Raw genomic sequence first — 13,666 nt, forward strand, 5'->3', positions numbered from 1 at the left:
AGTCCAAAAGATGGTGATCTTTTAGGGATATCAATGAAATATATCTTGCAGTTTTCAGTTTTCTTTTATCAACAAAAGAAAGTGTTGATAATTTGGGAAATAGAGAAAGAGATTGAAGCATATTATACATCTATTATACAGGAAATTGAAACTGACATTTTATCCTGTGCATATTAAAACTTGGTGAACATTAGGATCTTTTCTTTTTTCCAGATATTTGGTTTTCAGGCAGGACTGACATCTTTGGATGTTAGTGGATCTTACTGCTTACCTGTACCAATTATTCCGTCCTTCAGCACTGCTCTTTATGGTAAATTTCTGAAATTCCCCACTTGCTGGTAAGCATTGTATGTTAAAATGTGTTTTACATTAATTTTCATTTTATAATTTTAGGGAGGAAAAAAAATATTTCTGTCTTATGTCCATGTTAGTACTATCAACTATATTATAGTGTAAATGTCTAAATGTGTTTGTTTATCATGTCTTTTTTTGTAAATAGTAATTGTTGATCTATCATTGAAGTTTAAGAAGGTGTTGTAGCTTCAGATTGTAATAGAAACTGCAAGAGCAAGTGTACCCCCCCTTTTAAAAGTTTTAGAAAAGAGGTGATTTTAATATGAAGGCCTGAGTATTCATGTATTAAATAATTTCAAATGTATTCATAGCCACTGAGTAAAGCATAAAGCATATGCATTACATATAAAGTTATAATATGTTTGTCATCATAGCTACATTTTGGAAGAAACTGATTTTTAGTTCTTATTTTTATTCAGTGTGGGTTGCTTTAGTTGGAGGTCATTTTTACTTAAATTCAAAGAGATTTATAGAAAAGTCATATTTTCTAGTAATATTGTCTAGTCATATCACTTTAGTTAAAAATAATGCTTTTAATATATTAAAGAAATTAAAGTATTTTTGCACTTGAAAATGTGAAATATTTCATTTGTTTATAAAGTATTTTTTTGCTTTCTCATCCTAATTAGCAATCTTATTATCTTTTAAAGTGTTTTTTTTTTAGTTGTTGATAGACCTTTATTTTATTTATTTACATGCTGTACTGAGAATTGAACCCAGTGTCTCATTCATGGCAAGTGTGCTACTGCTGAGCCCTAGCCCCAGTAATCTTATTTTTACAGAGTATTTTGTTGATTTTTTTATTATTATTAAAAGAAAAAAAATAGGTATTTTTAAAAATCCAAAATGCTTTAAATTCTTTAATAGTATTTAACTTTTAAATTAGTAAGGTAAATGCTTACATTTTAATGAAGGTTGCCTATTGATCCAGGTAATTAAAAAAAGAGGTTGTTCTATAGTCTTGGCATGAATTCCTTTGTAAAATTGTTCCACTTTAATGCTAGTATTCTTATTCTTGGTAAAGTTCATTTGCCTTTATTTATCCATAGTCCTCATATATCCTTTATTATGTTTTATAGTGATAGATAGTATATTTATTTCTATGTATATAACATGTTGTATTTCAGCCACATTTTATATTCTAATGTATTACGAAAGAGTACAGATTTGTCACAGTTGATGTGTGAGTACCAATTTTAATAATCATTTCTGAAAATGGTTATATCAATTATGTGCTAATATAGTTATCAATTACAGGAACAAAATGATTTTTTTGTATACAGTGCTGTTTATTACACCCTAGTTTCCAAAATGAATTGTAACCTTTACATGAAAAGAATTGAGTATTTAAATATGCTCATTTTAAGGATATCTAAGGTTTATATAAAGTCAAATGTTAAAGAAAATGTGGTGTAGGTACACAATGGAATGTTACTCACCCTTAAAGACGAATGAAATTATGGCATTTGCAAGTAAACGGATGGGGCTGGAGAATATCATGATAATTGAAATAAGCCAATACCTTGCAAATCCAGAGGCTGAATGTTTTCTCTGAAGTGGATGCCAATCCATAATGTAGGGGTTAGACAAGAATGAAGGATCTTTGGATTGGGCAGAGAGGAATGAGGGGAGTGGAGAGGGTGTGGGTGTGGGAAGTACATTGGAGTGCGATGGGTGTTACCATGTATACATGTATGACTACAGTACCCGTGTGATTCTGCACCATGTATAGCCGAACGAGTGAGAAGTTGTGCTCCATTTGTGCACAGTGTGTCAAAATGCATTCTATTCTTATGTCATGTATAACTAATTATAAATTAAAAAAAATTTAGCTGTGCCTATCTAAAAATATTCCAGTAAATACTGAAGACATAGATCACAGAATGTTAAGTTTTATTTGGGTGTGTTCTGTTGTTTTTCTAGACATGACCCCTTCTATGTTGTTTCAGTGAGTTTTCTTTTGCCTTATTTTACAGAAGTATATTGCTTTTAAATAGTTTGTTGAAATTAGTTTTCTTAAATAGAAAAATTATCTTCAACATAACTTTAGCAAGTGTAAATTGAAAGTAATACATACAAAATTCAATCAATTGAGATGCTGCTTACTACGAGCAATTTATTTATTTCGTATTTTTAATTTTTTAATTTTTTCTTTTTAGTTATACATGACTAATAGAATGTATTTTGCCATATAGAATGAATGTATTTTGCCATACCATACATATATAGAGTATAACTTCCCATTGTTTTGATTGTATACTATGTGGAGTTACACTGGTTGTGTCTTAATATATAAACACAGGAAAGTTATGTCTGATTCATTCTACTGTCTTTCCCATTCCCATCTCCCCTCCTTTGCCCCCCTTCCCCCTGTCCCAATTAAATGAACTTTCATGCCTCCCTCCACTCTCTCCACCTATTGTGAGTCAGCATCTGCCTATCAGAGAGACTGTTTGGTATTTGGGTTTTGGGGATTGGCTTATTTCACTTAGCATGATATCCTCCAGTTCCATCCATTTACTGGCAAATGCCATAATTTCATTCTTCTTTATGGCTGAGTAGCATTCATTTGTGTATATGTACCACATTTTGTTTATCTATTCATCTATTGAATGGCACCTAGATTGGTTCCATAATTGTGAATTGAGCTGCTACGAACATTGATGTGGCTGCATCACTATAATATGCTGATTTTAAGTCCTTTGGATATATGCCGAGGAGTTGGATAACTCCATCAAATGGTGGTTCCATTCCAAGTTTTCTAAGGAATCTCCAAACTGCTTTCCAGAGTGGTTGCACCAATTTGTACCAGCAGTGTATGAGTGTACCTTTTTCTCCACGTCCTTACCAACATTTATTGTTACTTGAATTCTTGATAATTGCCATTCTGACTGGCGTGAGAGAGAATCTCAGTGTAGTTTTAGTTAAACACTTTTTCATATTTGTTGACCATTTGTATTTTTTCTGTGAAGTCCCTGTTTAGTTCCTTTGACCACTTATAGATTAGGTTATTTGGTTTATTGTTTTTAAGTTTTTTGAATTCTCTATATATCCTGGAGATTAATGCTTTGTCTGAGGTGCAGGTGTCAAAGATTTTCTCCCATTCTCTAGGATCTCTGTTTACATTCTTGATTGTTTCCTTTGCTTGGTTTTAGTTTGTTGCCATCCCATTTATTGATTCTTTATTTTATTTCTTGTGCTTTGGGAATCTTGTTGAGGAAGGTAGTTCCTACGATGACACGATGGAGATTTGGGCCTACATTTTCTTTTAGTAGGTGCAGGGTCTTCATTTTAGTGCCTAGGTCCTTGATTCACATTGAAGTGAGTTTTGTGTGGGGTGAGAGACATAGTCTAATTTCATTTTGTTCATATGGATTTCTAGTTTTCCCAGCACCATTTATTGAAGAGGCTATTTTTTCTCCAGTATAGGTTCATGGTGCCTGTGTCTACTATGAGAGAACATTATTTATGTGGGTTTGTCCCAGTGTAGTGTCTTCTATTCTGTACTGTTGGTCTTCATGCTTGTTTATTGATTTATTTTGGTTCCAATACCTTGCCATTTTTGTAATTTAAGATCTGATATTGTAAAGTCTTCTGTTTCACTGTTCTTGCTCACAATTGCTTTGGCTATTTTGGGCCTCTTATTTTTTCAAATGTATTTCATGACTGCTTTTTCTATTTCTGTGAAGAACATCATCAGAATCTTGATAGGAATTTCATTAAATCTGTGGTAGTATGGCCATTTTGATAGTATTAATTCTGCCTATCCAAGAACATGGGAGATCTTTCCATCTTCTAAGGTCTTTGTCAGTTTCCTTCTTTAGTATTCTGTAGTTTTCATTGTTCAGGTCTTTCCCTTCTTTTGTTTGATTGATTCCAGAATGTTTTATTTTATTTTATTTTTTTTTTTGGCTACTGTGAATGGGATAGTTTTCCTGATTTCAGTTTATTCATCACTGATGCATGGGAATGCAGTTGATTTACATGTGTTAATGATACTTTGCTGAATTCATTTATTAGTTCTAGAAGTTTCCTGGTGGAGATTTTTGTGTCTTCTAAATATAGAATAATGGAAAGTAGGGATAGTTTGAGTTTTTCTTTTCCTATTTATATCCCTTTAATTTCTTACTTTTATATAAAAAATTGCTATGACTAGAGTTTCAAGGATGGGTTTGAATGAAAGTGGTGAAAGAGTCATGTTCCAGTTCTTGGTGGGAATGCTTTCAATCTTTCTCCAATTAGAATAATGTTGGCCTTGGTTTTAGCATAGGTAGTTTTTACAGTGTTGAGGTACATTCCTACTATCCCTAGCTTTGCTAGTAGTGTTCTTTCACTTCTTACTTGTCTCTCTGTTTTCACTCCTTTTACTGTCTTTTATTTTGCAGATTACTTTATGTATATTTTAAATTATTTTTCTGGCATTTCTTCCTCTGTGGTGTTGATGGATTCTATTACCGGAGTAACTTGGATTGTGTGATGCAATCTGTTCTGCTTTTTTATTATTTTGTGTGTCCTTCCATGTAATATTATAGATAGAGGTAGTAGAATTTCTACCCATTGGACTTACAGTGTCTCTGAATGTTTCTTACTATGATGTCTATAATTTTAATTATCACAGTAAACAGAAAGGATATGATCAGCTTTTGTCTACATTAAAAACAGCAAGTTTGCAAAAGGAATTACAATTTCAAATGGTAGGCAGGGAAAAAAAAACAGTGATATTGGATGTGATGATAATGAGGTAGGAGGAGTGAATATAGGAGTAAAAAGGAAGAGTGAAAGAGAGAACAATAGAAATTGCCTGTTTTGGGAGTAAGGAGAAAAAATCAAGGGATAGAGAAAACTATATGTGAAGAAAATTTTTTTAAAGTTAAAAATAAATGTAAAAGAATGCAAAAGAAAACTAGAATATTACTAATCTAACACCCTAGACTTCAAAAAACTGATCTTCGAAAAATAAGTGGCTTCAAAAATCATAGAAATTAGAAAAAAATATGGGTATGTATAAGGTTTGGAAAATTTTGCGATTTTTTTCATTCTTCTTTATGCCCGAGTAATATTCCATTTGTATATAGCACATTTACTTTATCAATTCATCTGTTGAAAGGCATCTAGATTGGTTCCATCGCTTAGTTATTGTGAATAGAGCTCTTGTAAATATTGATGTAGTTGTGTTGCTGAAGTATGTTGATTTTAAGTCTTTTGGGTATACACCAAGGAGTGGGATAACTGGGTCAAATGGTGATTTCATTACCAGTTTTCTAAGGAATCTCCATAATCTCTATATTTCCATAGTGGTTGCACCAATTTGCAATCCCACCAGCAATGTATGACAGTACCTTTCTCCCCACATCCTCGCCAACATTTTTTGTTACGTGAATTCTTGATAATTGCCATTATGACTAGAGTGAGATAGAATCTAAGTGTAGTTTTAATTTGCATTTCTCTAAGTTCTAGAAATATTGAATTTTTAAAATATTTGTTGACCATTCATATTTCTTCTGTGAAGTCCCTGTTTAGTTCTTTACCCATTTATTGATTGAGTTATTGGTTTTTTGTTTTTTAAGTTTTTCGAGTTCTCTATATATCCTGGAGATTCATGCTCTATCAGAATTGTAAGTGGCAAAGATTTTCTCCCATTCGCTAGGATCTCTGTTTACATTCTTGAATGTTTCCTTTACTGTTGAAGAAGCTTTTCAGTTTGTTATCAGCCCTTTTATTGATTCTTGATTTTATTTCTTGTGCTTTCGGAATCTTGTTGAGATACTTGGTTCCTAAGGTGACATGATGGAGAATTGGGACTGCATGTTCTTCTAATAGGTGCGGGAGCTCTGTTCAGATGCCTAGGACCTTGATCCACCTTGAGTGATGGGGGCTAAATTTCCTTGTAGTACATATGCATTTCCAGTTTTCCCAGCACTAGTTGTTGAAGAGGCTATCTTTTCTCCAGTGTAGGGATTTGATCCCTTTGTCTAAGATGAGATAAGTGTATTTATGTGAGTTTGTCTCTGTGTTTTCTATTCTATTCCATTGGACTACATGTCTGTTTTAGTGCCAATACTATGCTGTTCTGTTAGTAGAGATTTGTAGTATAATTTAAGGTCTGATATTGTGATGCTTCCTGTTTCCCTTTTCTCACTAAGGATTGCTTTGGCAATTCTTCTTTGTTTGTTGAGAGCCACCGCCAGGTTAAGATGGTGCCTGGCAGGCACAAATCAGGAGCCACTTGAAGATTCAAGCAGGACCGAACTTTATTTTTAGAACTCACCAGCATGCTGCCCACTAGAGCTCCACCAGAACTTGGGGAACTTTGAGAGCACTCAACTGGAACTCAACCGTGAACTCCACCCACGCGAACTCTCTAGGAACTCCGCGAGAGCCCAACCAGAACTCAACCAACTCATGCGAACTCTCTAGGAACTTGGGAGAGCTCAAAGATAGCGGGCACCGAAGACAGTAGGAACCGCTCCTTCTGGCAAAATGCCAGGCACCATCTTGACCTGGCTGTGGCTCTCAACATTTGTCCCTTCTTTTTAATGTGGGCTTTAAGCTCACTTCATCTGATAGGATAGAAACACCCGTTTTTAACAAGATATATGTGAATGACATTTTTTTCCTGATTTTTATTCTGTGGATATCTTTGCCTATGAGGTGAGTCTCTTTGAGACAGCACATTTTGGGGTCTTATTTTATTATCTAATCTGCTAGTCTATGTCTTGATTGATGAGCTTAGGCCGTTTATAGTCATTGCTGTTATTGAGTGATGACGTTTGTTCTACCCGCCTTTTTTTTCATTTCTAGTTTTTAATTTGTATTAATTTCTCCTTAGATTGATTATTGTTTCTCCTTCTGTTAGTTTTTATTTAATTTTAATTTCTTCTTCATGAAATATTTTATTGAGTAATGTTTGTAGTGCAGGCTTTTTAGTTGTGAATTCTGTTAACTTTTTTTATGATGGGAGGTTTTTATTTCTTCTTCAAATATGAAGGTTAATTTTGCTGGGTGTACTGTTCTTGGTTGACATCCATTTTCTTTCAGAGCTTGGTATGTATTATTCCAAGACTTCCTAGCTTTAATTAGCATTTGGGTGACAAATCATCTGAAATCAGTTGTTTTCTCTCTAAATGTGACCTGTCATTTTTCTCTAGGCACCTTTAAATATCCTTTTTCTGTATGTTAGGCATTTTCATAATAACGTGCCTTGATGTGGGTCTGTTGTATTTTTGTATGTTTTGAATCCTTTATACCTCCCGTATTTTATCTTGCATTTCATTTTTAAAGTTTGGGAAGTTTTCAGATATTATTTCATTGACAAAAATGTGCATTCCTTTAGTTTGTGTTTCTGAGCCTTCATGTATCCCAGTAAATCTTAAATTTGGTCTTTTCATGTTTTCCCATATTTTTTGAAAATTCTCTTCATGGTTTCTTAACATTTTTCTCTGTAGTTTATGGACTTTATGTTCCATAAAGATTATATATTTTGTCTCCATTGTCTGAAATCTGCCTTCCAAGTGGTCTCATCTGCTAATGATGTTTTCCTTTTTTTTTTTTTTTTTGCATACCGGCGATTAAACTCAGGGGCACTCAACCATTGAGGCATACCCCCAGCCTTATTATTCATATTTTATTTGGATACCACGTTTCAGTGAATTGCTTAGTGCCTTGCTGTTGCTGAGGTTGGTAATCCTCCTGCTTTGCTTCCTGAGCCGTTGGGATTACAGGAGTACATCACTGCACCCACCTCCTTTGAATTTTTAATTTGGTCATTGATTTATTCATTTTGAAGATTTTTGCTTGTTTTCTTTCAGAATCTCTATCTCTTTATTCAACTTATCTTTCCCTTACTCTTTTTTCTGTCTGATTTCACTCCTAATGTCTTCTTTTATTTTGAAGATCAGTGTAAATATAAACCTTCAAAAATCCTTCTCTGACATTTAGTCCACTGGGTATTAGTGGATTTTGTTATTGATGTATTTTGATTTGTTTGGAATGGTTCATTCCGTTTTTCATATTGTTTGTGTTTCTACCCCATTTATTCAGTATGAGTTTTAGCCAGCTGAGCTTCTACTCTGTGAACTTATAATTTCCTGAATGTTTGTACTACATCATGTTTTCGGGGGAGACAAATAATGACAACAACCAATGCAAACAGTATATGGCAGTAAATGAAAAACTTTGTTCTAATTATCACATATATGGATATTAATTTCTGTATAGGAAAAAATGGTATGATAAGCAATTGGAACAGTAAAAACAGGTTTGCTGTTTCAAAAGTTTAAATGGGAAAATGTCAAAGAAATGTAGGCTCTCATGATTGTGAGGTAGGAGGAGAGAAAGTAGAAATAAAAAAAAAGAGTTAAAGAGAGAGCAATAGAATTTGGCTCTTAGAAAAAAAAAAAGAGAGAAAGAGAATCGAGAAATAGACAAGTCGAAAACAACAACAAAAAGCAACAAAATATATTCTAATCAAAATCCCTAGCCCTTACAGGTCAGAGTCATGAAAAATAACTTCCTTCAATAAATGCTAGAAATGAGAAAAGTTAGACAAGTATGTATATGTACAAATATCCATAAACCATTAAGCACATGATTAAAAAAAATAAAATAATATAAATGATTCAAAAACAAAAATTAGCCAGGCACTGTGGCTCACGCCTGTAATCCTTGCAGTTTAAGAGGCTGAGACAGGAAGATTGAGATTTCAAAGCCTGCTTTAGCAAAAGTCAGGCACTGACCATCTCAGTGAGACCCTGTTTCTAAATAAAATACAAATAATAGGGTAGGGGATATGTCTCAGTTGTCAAAGTGTCCCTGAGGTCAATCCCTAGTATTCAAAATAAAATAAATAAAAATGAAAAGGTTTTTGATGAAATATTAAGGAATTGTTTCAAATGTCATGGTCAAAAATTGTCAGTGATAATATATATTGGTTGTCTGTTCCCAAGTTTCTTTCTTTATGTTTTTTGTGAGGTACATGAGAGTAGTACCTGCAGCCTGTCTAGACCTTCCTCGTCTTGTGTTGCTCTTCAGGTTGGTGGTTGGAGTTCAAAAATTGTGGTTTCTTACAATGTGGGGAAGCTGAGAGAGTCTACAGTGACCCCATCCTGCTCCACTCTCAGGATGGGGTCACTGTAGAATTCTTTGAGAGTATTTCCCGGATGGGAGCTCCTGGAGGCAGTGTTTAGGTTCAGTTAGTCCCCTAGTGCTTCTTTCAATGGCAAGTGGTGCCTCAGTCTGGCTGGGCACAAAATAACCGGGAGGTCACCAGCCACTTGTAGGTTCAAACAGGAACTACTTTATTGACCGAACCCATGGGAACTCTCCAGAATTCCATGGAAACTCCGTGAGAACCAACAGGAAGTCAACGGGAACTCCGCGAAAACCAACGGGAACTCAATGGGAACTCCGTGAGAACTCAACGGGAACTTAAAAGTAGTGGGCACCAGAGGTAGCAGGAGCCGCCTTATTGCTGGACAGCAGAGGTTTATATACACAACTGAATACACAGCTTGTTTCAATTTAGCATCATCCAATTACAGCAATCAGTCATTATCTTAATACACAGCTTAACTTAATTATCATCATCTTAATGGCTTGCTGGCATTGCTTCTCAACCATTCCTTCTGGCAAAATGCCAGGCGCCATCTTGACTTGGTTGTGGTTCTCAACAAAGTGGTCTGAAGATTTTCAATCAGCACAGCTCCAGAGGCAGGCAGCTGCTTATCCACGACTAAAGTCTGAACTGCCATGATGTATTCTTAGTTCCGCTTGCACAGCAGAGAAGTCATTCCTTCATCCCCTTCTGCCACATGTAAATCCAGTTTTTCTTGGCTTCCTAGGCTCTGTCCAAAGTGCACACTCAACCCCACACACTGGTCTTGAGAACTGCCAGACTCAAATGTGAGGGGAATCCAGTATCTCTTGGATCTGAGTGTTTGGTATTCCTCTGGGTAAAACTGTATTTGAATTTCTTCCGGTTTTCAAGGCACACTATGCGTCATATGGCGGGCCTCTCTCTCTTCTGTTTTTTGGGGCCTAGCTTGTATTACAAAGGTCTAGGGATCAGGGTTTGGTCCCACAGCCACCAGCTGCCATAGTGTTGGAGGGGGTATGGCGTCTGTCTTGACTGTCCTTGAACAGCTCGGAGATGTGCAGCTTCTTTTCCACACAAGAACATAATGTAGCTCATCCACTGAGTTAGTCCAGGGATGTCCTTGATCTCTGATTTCTCTGCATCAACACATGCCACAGTGCTGCTTGAAATCTGGGCTTTCATAGTTCCCCTCAGTGGTTTGCCTGCATTGGATTGGCCCTGGTGGTTGCCAGCACTGGTGGTGTTATTTTTTTCTTTTGAAATTTTATTATCCAAGCCTCTGAGTCCCTAAACTGTTTTGAAAGTTCAGTATTAAATCCCCATAAAGGTTTTTTTTTTTTTTTTTTTTCCTTAACCCACCTCACTGAGAATGTTTATCCGTCTTCCTGGTCTCATGCCATGAATCTGCTTAGAAAACATCATCCCAAGCTTTTCAATTTGTCTCACTTACTGATTCTTGGTTTCATTTCTTGTGCTTTTGGGTTCTTTTAACTTTGTACTGTGCCAGTATATTGGAGCTTTGACCCTGTGTTTTCTTCTAGCAGTTGCAAAATTTTTGGTCTAATTCTTGTCTTTGATGCATTTTGATTTGACTTTTGTGAGGGGCGAAAGATACTAATCTAGTTTCTTTTTTTTTCCACATGGTTATCCAGTTTTTCTAGTACTGTATGTTAAAAGGCTATCTTTTTGCCTTTTTGATACTTGGCATCTTTGTCAACTATCAGATGATCGTAACTATGTGGGTTTGTTTGTCTTCTGTTATGTTCCATTGTTCTTCATGTCTCTTTTGATGCTAATACTATACTGTTTGTGTTATTATACTTCTGTAGTGTAGCTTGAGATTTGGTGTTGTGATACCTCTGGTATCACTCCTCTTAAGATTACTTTGGCTAGGGCTGGGGATGTGGCTCAAGCGGTAACGCGCTCGCCTGGCATGCATGGGGTGCTGGGTTCGATCCTCAGCACCACATAAAAATGAAATAAAGATGTTGTGTCCACCGATAACTGAAAAATAAATATTAAAAAATTCTCTCTCTTTTCAAAAAAAGATATTAGCTGCGTTTTCTTCTCTCTGGCTCTGCTCTCTGCTCCTCTGCAGTGGAGTGGTACTTCTCTAATTATTATTTCATACATTATGTTCAAAGTTTCTGACTTTCTGTGTCTATATGATTATTTTGCTCTTCATTGTTGAGTTTTGGTGAATTCTCTGTCACTCATTTCACTTAAGGAGCCATTTTCCTGCTTTTTAATCTCAAAACTGAAGACCTACTGGGAAGTGTTTCTTTGCTCTATTCTAACGTCTGCTTCTTTCTTGAAGCCTTCATATTTTTATAAAATCCCTGGAGGAATTTTAAATTTCTAGAAGTACCAGAGGAATTACTTACACCTGGGAATATATGTAACTTTAGAAAGATTTTCAAAGTGCTCCAGAGTTGTGTAGAATGTGGTTTATAAAGTAATCTATAATAGTTTATTGCATGGTTATGCCAGTTTTTGCTGTAACATAGTTTTCATTTTAAAATTAGAGTTCAACTAGAGGTGTAGCACAGTAGTAAAGTGCTTATCAGCATTAAAATATTTAGGGTATAATTTGAATACAGTGAAGGTCTACAATTTTAAGTGTGCATTTCAGTGAATTTTACAATTTCACAGTTTTGTAACTGCCACCCAAATCAAGATAGAGAACATTTTTGTAATTTCGAAAATTCTGTTCTATCCCATTTCATCCAGTCCTTCCTCTGCTTGTTCGAGTATTTTTCTCAATCTAATCCTATAATCTATGAGTGTGATTGGCTGTTGGATAGGTAGCAATTCACTGTCCCTTGCTTTAATATTTATTCTTCCCCCAAACTCAAGGAGGCGATGAATTCCCTTTACTAGGGCTTCTGGGATTTCTGTAGCCCATTGGTGTCAAAGACTAAGGCACAAAGCATTTTCAGTTGCATAAAAAAAGATTCTGAGTGTTTTTTTTTTTTTTTTTTTTTGAAGGGGGACCACCAGGGATTGAACCTAGGGCGTCTAACCACTGAGCCACATTTCCAGCCGGGGAGTCCCCCACTTTTATTGGTACTGGGGAGTGAATCCAGGGGCACTTAACCACAGAGCCACATCTCCAGCCCTTTTTTGTATTCCTTTTAGAGACAGGGTCTCACTGAGTTACTTAGGGCTTCGTTAAGTTTCTGAGGCTGGCTTTGAACTTATCATTCTCCTGCCTCAGCCTCCTGAGCCGCTGAGATTACAGACATGCAACACCACACCTCATTCCAGCCTTTTTATTTATTTTTATTTTGAGACAGGTCTTGCTGAGTTGCTTTGGGCCTGGCTTAGTTGCTGAGGCAGGCTTTGAACTTGCGATCCTCCTGCCTCAACCTCCCAAGCTGCTGGGATTACAGATGTGCACCCCTATGCCTGACTATAAGTTTACACACACACACACACACGCTCACATACTTTCATTTCATAAGCATCTTTTGCTTAGACAATTAACACTTTAGAAAGGTATTAATACTTTAGAAAGAGATAAAAATAGGAAAATAGAAACAATTTTTGATATGTGAGGTATGGGGTGGTAATATATTTTGTGGCAAGAAACATATGACTGTAATTCTTGAACAAGATTAACTTAAAATTTTTTGAAAACTTATTTTACTACCATTCTATGTATTTTATTTTATTTGATGAATTTATTCTTACCCTGGATTTGTATCAAGGTGACAAGTTTTACCTAAATTACAACTGAGGTCTCAAATATATTTTTTGTTCGTAGCAGAAATAATGATTTTATTACAAGAATCTGTGTGTGTGTGTGTGTGTGTGTGTGTGTGTGTGTGTATATTTATGTATATATGTTTTTTTTTCCCTTCAAGGGTTCCAAAAGAAATGGTTGTAGAATATTTTGGTTTAGAATATTCTTCCTAAAAATTATGTCATTGAATTTTCTGTGAATTTGTCTTGACTGAGTGATCCTTATTAATTATACTTTATGTGTTAAAATTTTATAGAAATAATGCCTTCTAAGTCATCTTTGTATGAAAAGTATTCCAGAACTAAATTTAACATTTGGTTTCAAATATGATTTTTTCTTTTTTTATTGAATTATTTGTTTAGTCTAATTTGTTATACAGGATGGCAGAATGTAATTTATTTCATTTTACACACATAGAGCACAATTTTTCAAGTCACTGATGTACAGAAAGTATTTTCACACCATTCATGTCT

General features: G+C 35.2%; 1 protein-coding gene across 4 annotated transcripts in view; it reads left to right on the forward strand.

Moving 5' to 3' along the window:
• The window catches only part of Vps13b (vacuolar protein sorting 13 homolog B), a 736,334-nt gene that overhangs the window by 124,119 nt on the left and 598,549 nt on the right, over positions 1–13,666 (forward strand). For all 4 annotated transcript variants that reach the window (XM_076835849.2, XM_076835851.2, XM_076835850.2 and 1 more), the window contains exon 16: positions 214–338. In XM_076835849.2, the coding sequence (XP_076691964.2) occupies positions 214–338 (125 nt within the window). The remainder of the gene's footprint in view (positions 1–213; positions 339–13,666) is intronic.

The sequence above is a fragment of the Callospermophilus lateralis genome, chromosome 16 (genome assembly GCF_048772815.1).
Source record: "Callospermophilus lateralis isolate mCalLat2 chromosome 16, mCalLat2.hap1, whole genome shotgun sequence".
NCBI lineage: Eukaryota > Metazoa > Chordata > Mammalia > Rodentia > Sciuridae > Callospermophilus > Callospermophilus lateralis.